The 14936-nt window shown below is 37.0% G+C and overlaps 1 protein-coding gene across 7 annotated transcripts in view; it reads right to left on the bottom strand.

Annotated features, from left to right (window-relative positions):
- The window catches only part of LOC111864158 (piezo-type mechanosensitive ion channel component), a 288244-nt gene that overhangs the window by 15434 nt on the left and 257874 nt on the right, over positions 1–14936 (bottom strand). For all 7 annotated transcript variants that reach the window (XM_023851212.2, XM_023851215.2, XM_023851216.2 and 4 more), the window contains 5 exons: positions 13612–13770; positions 10931–11314; positions 8509–8690; positions 7544–7804; positions 3208–3427 (listed from right to left, as the gene is read on the bottom strand). In XM_023851212.2, coding sequence (XP_023706980.1) covers positions 3208–3427; positions 7544–7804; positions 8509–8690; positions 10931–11314; positions 13612–13770 — 1206 coding nt within the window. The remainder of the gene's footprint in view (positions 1–3207; positions 3428–7543; positions 7805–8508; positions 8691–10930; positions 11315–13611; positions 13771–14936) is intronic.

The raw sequence follows: 14936 nt of genomic DNA, 5'->3' as shown, positions 1-14936 counted from the left end.
AAGTGACAGTAGCTCCGAGGATAATGCGGGTAATAACATTGCGCATAGTAACATTGCGGGGACAGCAAAAAATCTAAAAAAAATCTAAACCCTGATTCAAAATTGAAATACAAAGCATTTCTGATGAATGTGGCAAAGGCCCGGGCTACAGTCCAGATGGTGGCGGCAGAACCAGGGTCACAAAGACTTAGTACGACTGGTGGGAAAGCCAGAAGGAAGGAGACCACTGTGAAAACCAAGGCATAGGTGGGTGGACAATATTAACACTTTGCGGACCGCGCACCCTTTAAAAGGTTTTTTTGCTTTTAAACATGGCGGACCATTTGCGTGTTAACAGGCTTTTAGAACACAATAAGATGCAACACACCATACATCGCTCTGGCGCCACCTACATTGCACGCAACCACCTGCAGATGTATGATAAGACTCTGGAATGTTTAGTTAGCAGTCAGTAACTTGACCTCGCTGTTTACTTAACTGACTATAAAGGAAAATGCTTTGCCTTCTTCAAGCTGTGTGTATCAGCCAGTAGCTAGTGGGGAGAATGGATCAAGGACAAATTCTCCTCCGATGACCTAGCTGACCTGCCTTGTGAGACACATAGTAATGGACTGTCATTCAGATAGCGACAGTGACGGGGGACAACAAAGAATTGTGGCCACAGACAGTAAAAGTGACAGTAGCTCCGACGATAATGCGGGTAATAACATTGTGGGGACAGCAAAAAATCTAAACCCTGATTCAAAATTGAAATACAAAGCATTTCTGATAAATGTGGCAAAGGCCTGGACTACAGTCCAGATGGTGGCAGCAAAACCAGGGTCACACAAAGACTTAGTATGATGGGGCCCATCAACTCCCACCCCACAAAGGCCTCATGTGGACTCCCCAGGGCGAATCTTGAGTGATATGCGAAAAAATACCCTCGTGAAAATTGTGAAGAGTGACCATTCCAAGGGAAAGAATACTCCTAGGCAATTATGTGTTAGCACAGTTCACAAAAAAAGGAGTATGTCTACATTTGCAAGTTCTGTGTAATGCCACTTCACAAAGAGGAAAGTTTCCAGAAATATCACACCCTCAAGCACTTCTAGGAGTATTGGTAAGTGTTCTCCAAAAATTTTAGTTCAAAAAATTAATTAGGAGATTTTATATTAATTTTTTAAGTGAACAGTGCACAAGTTAGGGTAGTATGTTTAAAAATGCCGGTCCCCAGGGTGATTTAAATATTTAAATCACCGGGTCTGCGAAGTGTTAAATACGTTGCCATGAAATGGCTAGTGGAGACTGTAATAGACTGAGGACACTATTCTGCGTGCGTCAGAGATCTGTAAAGTGTAGTTCCGAGTGGTGTATATAAGTGGTCAATAAATCCAATATCCAATCCATACCCTGTCTATAGTCACACCCTAAATACGTGACAATATCACCTTGTGATCATTAGTGGGCAAGGATGCATATGAAATAAAATACAACTTCTGAAATATATTAAAGCACAAAAATTATCACTGACAAATTCTAAAAATTGGTTACATCTGAAAGAATGCTTTAATGCTTTGCTAAAAGTTCTTTCAAGTAAAGAACTGCACATACTCGTATATAGAATATGTATCTCAAAATGTTATGTAAATTTATATGTACAATGGGAAGTCATAATGTTTTAATTATCACCATGAGAAAATCATAATTCCAAAATATCATTCTATACAGGAGACAGCCCATTTCCTGAGCTTGCTGAACAGTCAAATTTGCTCATGCCATGTGGACAGAGGGAGCCACCGGAAGGGGCAGAAACAAAATGGCGATGCCAGTTGAGAAAGTGGAGGCTTGTGCTGTGTATTAGGAAGGTGTACCATCATATGACACAGTGGTCAGGTGGAAGAGGCGTTTTTTTTTTTGCGGACAGACAAACTTCAAAGATGATTCCCTATGTGGAAGACCATCTCTCATTGAGGAACTGGGAATTGTGGCACAGGTGGAAGCTTTGATCCTATCCGATTGGCGCATAACTATCAAAGCTATTGCTGATGAGGTCCAAATGGGTTGGTTTTCAACATCATCCATGACGAGTTAACACATGACAGTGGTCACTGCGTGTTGGGTGCCACGATTGTTGATGCCAGTTCAAAAACAGCAAAGGATGGATGTGGCAAAGAAACTTTTGCAGTTGTGTCCAGGCGAAAAGGTGGAATTTTTCGACCGCCTGATCATGATGGATGAATGTTGGGTCTATCATTATGACCCTGAAACAAAGGAAATGAGCAAGCAGTGGAAATGTGCAGACTCGCCGCCAAAGAAGGCCAAATCCCAGCCGTCGTCAGGAAAGGTAATGTTGAGTGTGTTCTGGGATCAGCGGGGTGTCATCATGACCAACTATGTGCAGAAGGACGTCACCATCATTGGCAACTACTACCAGAACCTTCTGAGAAAATTACGGGAGGAAATCAAGAAAAAGCAACATGGAATGCTGGGAAAAGGTGTACAACTTCTTCACCATGACACACCAGCTCATGCTACTACACTTGCTGCCAGTTTGGGACATTAAATTCTCCCCCATCCACCACATTCACCAGACCTGGCACTGAGCAACTTCTTCCTCTTTCCACAGCTAAAGAAGCCACTTCATGGTAAGCGATTCCAAGACGATGATGACATCATTTCTGCAGTGGAGAACTTCCTAAATAGTCATATTGAGACCTTCTATGATCAAGATATCCAGCAGCTAATGCATCACTGGGGAGAATGTGTGACCTTGCAGGGGGCATATGTAGAGAAGGACTATCTCACATACAGTTTCTTGCACCTGTGTCTCTGTTTCTTCTGGGTGATAATTAAAGTTTTATGACTTCCCCATGTATATCTTCAATTCCCTATAATATAAGATAACGATCCAAATAAGTAAGGATTTGATGAAGTGAGAAAGAATCTGAATGAATTTTCAGAAGTAATAATATGACAGGCCAGGCTTCAAACAAAATTTTCAAGAGCTGATCCATAGTTACAATTTAAGAGAGAGGAAAAATAGAATTATGTTTTCAGAACATTGATGGAACTACAGTTCTTAGATGGTCATTCAAACTATTTAGCACAAAAACTGCCTCCAATGCATGTGCCTCATGGGTTTCACCTTTATACCAGACTGAATGTATTAAATTTAAGCAAAAACTGTTTGAAGTGCAACATGGGTGAATGGTGAACACAACTTACCCTTCTCCAGAAATGAAGCTCAGAGTTTTGGGGAAGGATTTATCATTGAAAGTGTACATAACCAGTTTACTGCAGTGGTCATCATCTATTTTCTTTAAGAAATTTTCATAATTTTCATCGTTGCAGGTTTCTTCAAGAGACCACCAACTCTGGCTGCTGGATCTGTTGTCTCCATTGTACTGCAAACTAAGATTTCTATATGCTGCATCTAGAGGAGAAGCTGTAATGTGATACACGAATATGACAAAGGATAGAGCACAGAAAAAAAAATCAGAAAAAGAAAACCAAGTACTTAATTCACAACTCATTCTTTTTCCCCTGTTTTCTCATATCTTCTTTCATGACAGTGATTGTGAACTGCCATCAAATGCCCTCCTACCTCTGAATTGATTTATATATTACCACCTGATAATGCTTAATGAACTGACTGAAGGGAATAATTGTTACAAAACATGCCATAAAAAAGAAAGTCCTTTATAACACCAGCATACCAAATGCCCAGACAGCAGAGAAAAATTATGCAATAACCAAGTTCCAAGAAATTGCTCTTTAAGATAGATCGACAATCCTCCAAAGTGCAAAATTAACTTTCTGGGCTATCATTTTGGTGACTTCAGTATCAAACTTCATTTTCCAATTTAATGTGTCTTACATTATATCACAATAATCATGTGGACGCCTGTACATTATACAGACACACTGATCCCATTAAGCAGCTAGTTTAAATTAGATAAACAAATGTTACTGCACAAGGGTATTAAAATATCACATCATAATTCTTCTACTTCAACTATTAAAGATTACGCTTTCTGACATGTTCTGATTAAGAGTTATCTCCTGAAGTAGTGTTTTTAAAAATCTGACAGGACTCCTCAGACAAGAAATCAGCCCCTACGTATAAAGACTACCATCATATAACACAGAAATCTCTATTCTTTGCATCCTGTTATGTATAATGGAATGAAAGTATTCTGCTGACCACTGACACACAAAACAATTTCAGGAAATTATCACAATATATAAACAAGAAAATGTAAGGAACACTATAAATACCTGTAGCAACATAATTAAAAAATCATGGAATGGGAATATGTAAACATGAGTCCTAGTTCATGACATGTACACAGCTCAGTAAAACTACAAAAGAATCATACACCACTCCATCCAATCACTAAACTGCAAAGACAGACCTGGCTACAAATTAGCAAAACTTACAGCTACGTTACTAAAAGGCATAACACAACTATCCAGTGCACATAACATCCAGAACTCCACCAACCTCACCCACAATCTAAAGGACATAAACATCAATGAGAACATGAAACTACGTTCATTTGACATCTTAAACATTACACAAATATATCCCTATTAGAAGTAACAAATATAATCAAAACCATCATAAACAGTGACAAGCTAAAGAGCCACAAAGGATAAACAAGAACTAATAACAATACTAAATACCATCTTAGAACAAAACTGCTTACAATTTGATAACCAATGTTACAAACCTAATGACACTTCAGCAATGGGAACCCCATTTCAACAATTCTAGTTGGAATATTTATCCAACATGTAGAACACAAGAAAGCATCAACAACCCAAAGGAAAACCACATTACAGATTACTTTCGATATGTAGATGATATATTAATTATTTATAACATACACACTACAAATGTTGATGATACCCTATCATACTTAAATTCAGTACATCTACATTCCCAAACACAATACACCATTGAAAAATAGGTACTTAACGAACTAAATTAACTGGACACAGTCATCATATACTACTGTAAATAATTAATATTAGATATATTCAAAAACCCCACCATTACAGACTTAATCATATACAACTCATGCCATCCATAAGAACATTAGAAATATACAATTAATTACTTAATCATATAAATACATACCTAATCATAAACGTAAGTAAAAATAACCAATTACAAATATAAGAACAATTTATGACAGACAATAAACAATGGACGTTAATAAGAACAATACTAAATAACAACCACAATTCCCCACAATCTACACAAAATTAAAACAAAATCCCAACAATGAAAATTCACCATAAAACCTGAAACAAAAATGGCTACCTTTACCTAATTTGGCAGAGAAACTAGAGCCATCACAGAATTATTAGAACATATACATATAAAAATAATAACTCAGAACCACAAACAGAATAAAAAAATATATAAATATAAAAAAGTCCAAACTCCCAGTAATTCTGTGAAAATATAAACAAACTTCTAAAACCAAAAAAGCAAATAACGGCCATGTTTAGTAAAAAATGGAATCTATCAATTAAAGTATACTAAGTGTCCACTGAAATATGTTGGGCAAGCTGAATGAACATTTAAAATATGGTTCAACAAACACATGGGGCATGTTTGATTCCCTATGAAGTTGGTGGATGTTTCAACTGACCTAATTCTTCCAGCGGCACTATGGCCCTGGGGTCAGCTCAGCCTCTAACAAAAATGAGCACAGGCATACCTCATTTTATTGCACTTCACTGATACTGTGTTCTTTACAAACTGAAGGATTGTGTCAACCCTGCGTCAAGCAAATCTATCAGGGCCATTTTTCTAACAGCATATGTTCACTTCGTGTCTCTGTGTTACATTTTGATGATTCTCACAACATTTCAAACTTTTTCATCATTATTATTATTATTATTATATTCGTGATGGTGAACTATAATCAGTGATCTTTCATGTTAGTACTGTAATTGTTTTGAGGCACCATGAATGGCGTCCATTTAAGACAGTGAACTTAATTGATAAAATGTTGTGTGTGTTCTGGCTGCTCTACCAACCAGCTGTTTGCCCATCTCTCTCCCTCTCCCTGGGCTGAATTACTGCAATCTCATGATAGAACTTTAATGGATGAGGAAAGAAAGTGGTTTCATGAAATGGAATCTACTCCAGCTGAAGATGCTGTGAAAATTGTTAATGACAACAAAGTATTTAGAATATTACATAAACTTAGCTGACAAAGCAGCAGCAGGGTTTCAGAGGACTGACTCCAATTTTGAAAGAAGTTCTATTGTGGGTAAAATGCATTCAGATTCACATATGGAGCTCCCTTCACTTCCACATGGAAGAAGGGACACCTAGCACTCCAAGACTTTGCAGACTTCCCCAGTCGAGAAACATCTGGAGGAGACTCCTGCTTCCATTCTTGCTGGTCACAAGAAGATAGCTGACTTTTCAGAAGACAATAGTGAACATCAGCCTGGGAAAAGCAAGAGCAGGGAAAATCTTCCCACCACCAAAGATCTGCCACAGATGCAGCTGACCTCAGCAACATAAATGAAGAATTTCTTCGTTCCCAGCTAGGCAACCATCTCAGATGATGCTGCATCAGCAAACCCTGAACTGATGGAATCTGAGGTCTCAAATGTGACAGGCCTTTCCCTCCTCCTCATCTTAATTTCCTTGCAAAAGGAAATAAAACCCCTTCTGCATGATCAGTTTCCACAGCAGACCACAAGGGCTGGGATCTGCATCATTACCCATAGCCATGACAGAATACAAGGCCATGATATCCTATCTCACCAAACCTAACTTACAATTGTGTCAACAGTAAAACATCAACCAAAATATCACCCTCACCTTTCAGGAACTGTGCTTTAATGTCATAAGCATTCAGAAAATGACAGCTAAATGTCTCTCATCTGAGGGATCTATAAATACTACCTCCCTGCTCATCTTCTTAGTAGATCCTAACATGCTGCCATAAGCCACAATTTTCAACCTCCACTCCCTGGAATTGAAGGAAGTTTTTTATAGCTGAATTTTTGTAATTAATTAATTATCTCACTCTGCTGACTGTAAGTAACAAGAGCAGGATGTGTCCTGCTGGTTGGAAACACTTCCCTACACCATGTGATTGCTGCAAGTAGCCTATCCAATAAGTAAATAAATAAACAAAACATACATAACAGAAGTTAGAAAAACAGTAAGAAATTAAACTAATGAACAGAATATATGCAAAACAGTAAACTTATGAAAATAAGTATGTATAAGTACATAAATACACAACATAAAAAACTGCCAGAGAAGAAAATTTACTAGTATTTAATAATAATCAACATTATTTGGATACCTGAGTTTGTAGTACATTTCCAATGAAAGTGCTGGTGTATAAAGTCAAAGATGGAGATATTGTTTTAACCTCAACAGAGAACATTCACTTTTTGGCATCAAACAAATGAACACTTCATACATGGTTCTTCTGTATTCAAGCCTTGACAGTATATCATTTCAAATTTTAATTAAAAGAAATTCATAGCAGCTGCATAATTAAAACTAGAGACTTACCAAGAGGTGCCATGAGCTGTGTGATAGGAGTAGCCATTCCACGGTTAGAAACTTTGAGGAATTTGGGAAAAATGTTAGGAATTAATGTTGAAACATGTGTCCCATTCAACATCTTTATGAGATTCTGTCTTTGTGGGTTGGATTTTCCATCTACATCAGCCTCCAGCTCATAGACATGGGAGCTACTAGCCTCCCCTGTTGTCTTTGGATTTGGGTTCAAACGTGACACATGCCATGTAAACCTAATTACAATCTGTTTACCTGGAAGAACACAAAATTTAGTTTTATATATATGACAATCGCAAAACATTCTTGCAGCTGTTATGTGAATAAGAACATAGCTGAAGAGTATTGAAAAACAAGATGCTGAAGAGAATATCTGAAACTAAGGAGGGTGGAGAAAGCTACAAAATGAAGAGCTTGATAATTTGTATTTTCCATCAAAAAATATTATGATGATGAAATAAAGAGAAGAGATGGCATATAAGCATGCATGAGAGAGATGAGAAATGCAAACAAAATTATAGTTAAAAAACATGAAGGCAAAGGACCATTTGTGAAATCTAGGAGCAGAAAGAAGGGTAATATTAAAATGTATCTCAGCCAAACAGGATGTAATGATATGTACTGGATTCATATGGCTCAGGAGAGGCAGCAGTGGTGGGCCTTTGTGATGATAGCAATGAAATTTGGGTTCTAAAACAGATAAGGAATTTAATGATTGAGTGACTACCAGCTTCTCAGGCACTGTGTTCCATGGAGTTAGCTAGTGTTAAGTGCTTGTTTCAAATTTTGCCAGCCTGGATGAAGATTGAACAAGATCACCTTGCAAGAATCTTACCAGAAACATATTTAAGGCAGATGCAATATTCATAATTAAAATAACATACTTCCATCAGAGTTTTCTGCCTTTGTGAGCATTACCAGCTATCTTATTTTTCTGGCAAGGCACCCATACTACTTACTGGACTGGAGGTCTGCAATTAAGTAGTCTCTATCAGGTTGAGAGATGCCCCACACCATCCTTGAAGAATTGCTCATTCTAATTACTGCAATGTCTGTGTAGTCATAATTGGATAAGAAAGTTAAGGCAGCTTTATTTTTCATGTACGCATTCTGCATTTTATTCCAAGACTGTTCACTCATCCTGCAATAAAATCAGTACAAACTGATGTCTCATACTTGCATGATGATAAGTTAACATATGAGGAACATACAGTGGCCATAGAATTCAGTATGGATTTCAAAACACTGTAGATGCCTGGTATTATGTACTTTCACAGAGTTCATTTTATCAGAGGTAAGGCCTTAGGATAGCAAGTGGAGAACTCTGCATTAGATGTAGCAGTACTTGAATGTGAGATCATGTGCAGCAGTGTACTGATACGTACTGCAACACCCACAATATGGCAGGACCCTGTGATTAGGTAGCCTCCAGCCATGGCCTGGTCCCCTAGTCTAGTAGTGGGGTAATGATGTTCATTTAGACCATAAGAAAGACAAATTACTTAATCCTGTGTCAGCATAAGCTGATATTAGAGTGGAAATCCTTTATTAACACATGTGTTCCTATATACAAGTTTGGTTGTTTAAAGGTACCATGTCCAAACAACTGTATAGCAGTTTGTTAGTACCACACTACATTTTCACAAGGTCTATATTTTTTATTTCTGAAAGTGCTTTGACCATGGAGTTTCTTTCTTTGTCACTAGATCGTGTTTGCAGCTACTCTGAACATTAATTTGCAGATCATTTGGTACTACCGCTCTTGATGACTTAAATAAGTGGTTTAGGAGTAATTTGATGTATTTAAATTTTGACAAAACACATCTTTTACAATTTCGGACTAAAAATAGTCAGAAGCTTGATTTAAACATTACACTTGGAGATAAGCATATCACTGATCTTACTAATATCAAGTTTCTAGGATTGATTATTGATGAAAAGTTGTCATGGAAGGGGCACATTGAACATGTTTTAAAAAAGTTAAGTTCCGCTTGTTATGCTATCAGGATTGTCACGCCCCTTATGACGGAGAATACTCTAAGAATGATATATTTTGCATATGTTCATTCATTATTATCTTATGGTATTTTATTATGGGGTAATTCACCACATAGTCTTAGTGTTTTTAAGATGCAAAAACGAATACTCCGTATTATGACTAAGACTAGATGCAGAGACTCTTGTAGACAACTTTTTAAAGATTGGGAAATTTTACCATTTTATTCTCAATATATATTTTCTTTGATGATATTTGTTGTGAGAAATAAGCATCTTTATAAAACTAATCAAGAAATTCATGGTCTAAATACTAGGCACAATACTGACCTTCATTTTCCATCTGCTAGATTAACAATATATAATGAAGGGACATATGCTATTGGAATGAGGATATTTAACCATCTTCCTATAAATATAAAATCATTATCATATAAAATTGAATTGTTTAAACCAGCATTAAAGAGATATCTTTGCTCGTGGTCATTTTATTCATTAGAGGAGTTTTTTAATCAAAATAATTTGTAAATACTGATTGGATGTAAATGGGATTAACTGTATGTTATATTTTTTAATTTTAATTATGTTTATTACTTAGTATTATGTGATATTGTTTTTATGATTAAAGTTTAATGATTGTGACAAATGAACTTGGAGTAGTAAGAAGTAAAAGACTGTATTTCTAACAGTGTATGAATCTATGTTGTTATGATATGGCTTGATTTAATGTTACACCATGTATCTTTTTATGTTTTGTATGAGATTGTATAAGTTTGACTAGCTCTATATCCTATGGGTGCTAAAGCCCCTGTACAGGATTTGTGGAGTTATTTAATAACAATAAACAATAAACTAATTTCTTTACTGTGAATTATTGCCAAATGGCAGTGTATTACTAAAAATGGCAGGTCTGGAGGGGGGCCAGCCACAGATGTGCTTGGAGTGAAAATCTTTAAGGAATTAAACTTGCAAAATGCTCAGGGCTTTCACAGGGGCACACATCATTTCCTGTAGGACTTCTCCATTTTCTACTACATCCTCAAACAAGTCCCAGTGAATGAAACTAATACAAATACTCTTATGTATGCTGTTCTAATTTACGAGGCTCCGCTACAATAATCTTGACAAACCTGGTTTAACATCATTCTCACATAATGTCCTGAGTAATAAATGCAGTGACTTGAATCATTCACTACCTGAAGATAGTGTTTTCTGGGATGTGACATTTGTAGTCTGGTAGACTGGCACCAATGTTTTGGAGAAAGATGCACCCTGAAGATGGAGGCAGAATGTTCCTCTGAAATACTGGCACCTATTTACCGAGGTATACAGGGTCACATCCCACATGACAGTCACTGTTGTGAGGAGCACAAATCTTACACTTACTTGTCAATAGTGTTGACAGTGTTGTTCTGTGCTGACATTTCATAGATGGGCTGGTAGTTACCAATATCCATAGTAACAGTGACATCATAAGGCAAGTTAGGTTGCCCAACAGTACTGCCTAGCGCAAATATAACCAATGGGAACCAGATAACAGCAATGATAACGAACAGCCCACCACCTCCCATAAAGTACTTGACAAGAGGTTTTTTCTTTTCCCCCCGAGGCTGCGGATACTCAGATTCCATGCGCCTTGCACATTTATGCTGAAATATGTTGGCAAAAATGTCCTCCATCTTTAGCCAGTCCCACACTGTCATCGATGTATCAGTCCACATCCAATCCATTAGTGCACGAAGCTCAAATAAGAAAGGCACAGCCATGAACCTGTAATAACAGTGTTTGCTTCACTCCACAGACCTGAAGACACCAGGTTAAACATTAAGGCCAGACTTACTGCAATGTTTTAGCCAGGTCTCTAAATTACTGCAAGGGCTTTTGGTTGGCATTCTTTAAGTCAATGACAACCACACATTTCTGTGTCAGAAATTACTATCTATTCATCTGTAATATTTTTCATAATGAATTAAGCATCATGCCATGAAGATGTACAAAGTAGTGGAATTACAGTACACTACACCTAATACCACACACATTACAACTTGAATACAGATATCCACCATGCATTAAATAATATTACATTGCAATTTTTAATTCAAACTTTGTAACTTGCATTATGTATCCTGTACCTTAAACGAAGTTTCTATTACAATTATCAATAGAAGATATTCACCTTATTGAAGAATGCTTTAAACAACTCCATATGATTCACAATAACACTGCAATCAATTAATTTGCACCCATATTCCTTAATGTTTTAATACCTTAAGTGATCAATATCTTATTGCACAGAGATACTGGGTTTTCAGACTTTGTCCATCGTCCGGATTCTAAATAACCAAGAAAAAAAAACACATTTAGGAAATTGGATCTGTTTCCATCCTCAGGTGAGGGAAGACACCTACTCTGTTGGGCCTTCCCTCACCTGAGGATGGAAACAGATCCAGTTTCCTAAAAGTTGTGTTTTTTTTCTTAGTTATTTAGGATCCAGACGATGGACAAAGTCCGAAAACCCAGTATCTTTGTGTGTTATACACCATCATCAGAACCCTATAGTATCTACAATATCTTATTATTTATTATTGTGTATTCATATGACACCTAAGATGGACATGATATTTTAACTGTTTTAACTGTCACACATACATTATGCATACATTTCTGTCAACGTGCATAATATATTCAGGATTCAGTTTCTCCACTTGTATTGCGAGCCTGAAGATAAAGAAAGAAGGTTGAAACATGCTGCCCATATACTGCTGTAACTGCAAATACAGTTACATTATAATGACTTTACCATTGTTGTGCCTAATATTTGCATACTATAGATAGCAAAGATACTTAAAAGAAGAATTGAAACGAAAATAGAGGATAGACTTGGAGAAGATCAGTTTGGATTTAGAAGACTAAAAGGAACCAGGGATGCAATTGGGATGATGAGAATTATAGCAGAATGAACTTTGGAGATAGATGAAGAACTGTGCGCTTGCTTTATAGACTGGCAGAAGGCATTTGACCGTGTAAATTGGACCAAATTAATGCAGATGCTAAAGGAAACATGTATGAATTGGCAGGAAAGGAGATTGATTAGTAAATTGTACATTGATCAGAAAGTTAGAGTGTGACTGGACAGAGAGGAGACAAGAAGTATGCAGATTGGAAGAGGAGTTCGACAAGGATGCTGTTTATCACCTATCATGTTTAACTTGTACAGTGAATGCCTTACTGAGGAAGCTTTGGATGGGCTTGGCGACTTCAAATTAGGAGGACAAATTATTCAGACTGTGAAATATGCAGATGATCTTGTGTTAATGGCTAAGGAAGAAACTGTGCTACAGGGCATGATTGATAGACTAATCGAAATTGGAAGGTGCTATGGCATGGAAATGAATGTGGAAAAAACAAAAGTAATGAAAATTTCAAGACAATCAACCCCAGTCACAATAAAGATAGACCAAAAACAACTGGAGAATGTGAAATGTTTTAAATATTTGGGTAGCTTGTTAACAGACGATGGAAGGTGTACTTGTGAAATTAAATCTAATTATGTGAGAAATGAAGAAGTATTATTTAGAGTCAGGGAGCAGAGAAATATCCTACATGATATAAGAAAATGGAAGGCTAATTGGATTAGTCATATCTTATGCAGTAACTGCCTTCTAAAAGAAGTTATTGAAGGAAAGATAGAGGGGCGGATAGACGTGACCAGAAGATGAGGAAGATGACGTAAGAAGATGCTGGATGACCTTGGGGATAGAAGAGGATATTCTCATATGAAGGAGAAAGCTCTAGATCGCATCAAGTGGAGGAACTGTTTTGGAAGGGACTGTGGACCTGTCGTCTGACAGATTACTGATGAATGAATGAATAGATCCAAGCATTAACCCTGGCATTATGAAGGGGAGTGGTCAGCTTCATGTTCCAGCCACTTTATACCTGGGGAGAGCCTGCTGTATCAGTTGTACAGGAGGTCTGATGAAAGACAGGGTTTGCTGGGAAAGAATGAAAGAAGACTAAAAAGAAAATAAGATTAATATAGTTCCCTTAATACAATTACTTCTTACCCTTTAAACAGAACCATGTTTAGGACATTGTAGCGTTTACACAGAACATTTCCAAGGATGCGAGTGGGGTAGCCACTTCTTATCTGATAGGCTGAAAGGAGCAGGTAGAAGCACTTGACCATGTACCACATCTGTGGTGGCAGTTCTGCACTGAATTGTCTACAACAGAACATCCAGCATTAGTTGAATATATTAATTTTATACACTAAACTGACACACCTCTAAAATGGAGTAAGATGAATGACAAACATAATCTGCTTAAAAAAAATTTGAAATTCCAAAACCACCTCCAAATTTTCCTTAACATTCTAAATGTCTCTACAATTCAAAGATTTTAAAATTTTACATACACACATGCAAAAGAACGTTAATAACGATTTCTTAAGGTTTAATAAGTCAAGACTTATGAAAAACCATATTTTTTTCCTTATCAAAATCATAAGAACCATGATTTATTTAATCCGTCTTGCAGTGCATACACTCATTTTTCTCCTTCTCTCCCTCGCACTACATGTTTCGGCATAATAATGCCATCTTCAGGTGCTAAGAACCAAATGAGTGCATCTGGTTGTTTCTAATAATAATTAATATGAGTTCTGATGAAAGATACATTTCCTGGTATACTATAAAGAATTACTAGCTAATGTTTGACTTGTCACATTACTAATAAAAAAAAGAAAAAATATTTTTGAACGTCTAATTTTAACTCCTAAGGTGTACATACAAGGGGGGACCCAAAAATAACCGGAATTTATTTTTGTTATTTTTTATTTTTGCATTTTTATTGAACTGTATATTAGTCCCCTTCAAAGTATTGTCCATATGCATTAATGCACTTGTCCCAACGCTTTTGCCACTGCTCAAAACAGTGCTGGAATTCTTGAGGCTGGATACTGTTCAAAGCCTTTAGCGTGTTTTCTTTGACTTCATCCACATCACGGAATCGCTTTCCTTTCAGACTTCTCTTCATCCGTGGAAACAAAAAAAAGTCCGACGGAGCCAGGTCGGGTGAGTAAGGTGGATGAGGCACAATCACCATGTTGTTGCTTGTCAAAAACTGTCGGACCGTCAAAGCTGTGTGGGCTGGAGCATTGTCGTGGTGAAGCAACCAGTTCCCATTTCTCCACATTTCGGACCGTTTTCGTCGCACACTCTCTCGTAATCTTCGTAACACATCCAGGTAAAAATGTTGGTTCACTGTTTGTCCTGGCGGAACGAACTCTTTTTCATGGACAATGCCATTCACATCAAAAAAACAAATCAACATTGTTTTCACATTGGATCGCACTTGACACGCTTTCTTCGGTCGTGGTGAAGTTGGAATT

Source organism: Cryptotermes secundus, unplaced genomic scaffold (genome assembly GCF_002891405.2).
Source record: "Cryptotermes secundus unplaced genomic scaffold, Csec_1.0 scaffold1647, whole genome shotgun sequence".
Lineage (NCBI taxonomy): Eukaryota > Metazoa > Arthropoda > Insecta > Blattodea > Kalotermitidae > Cryptotermes > Cryptotermes secundus.
This window is presented reverse-complemented; position numbering and strand designations above follow the sequence as displayed.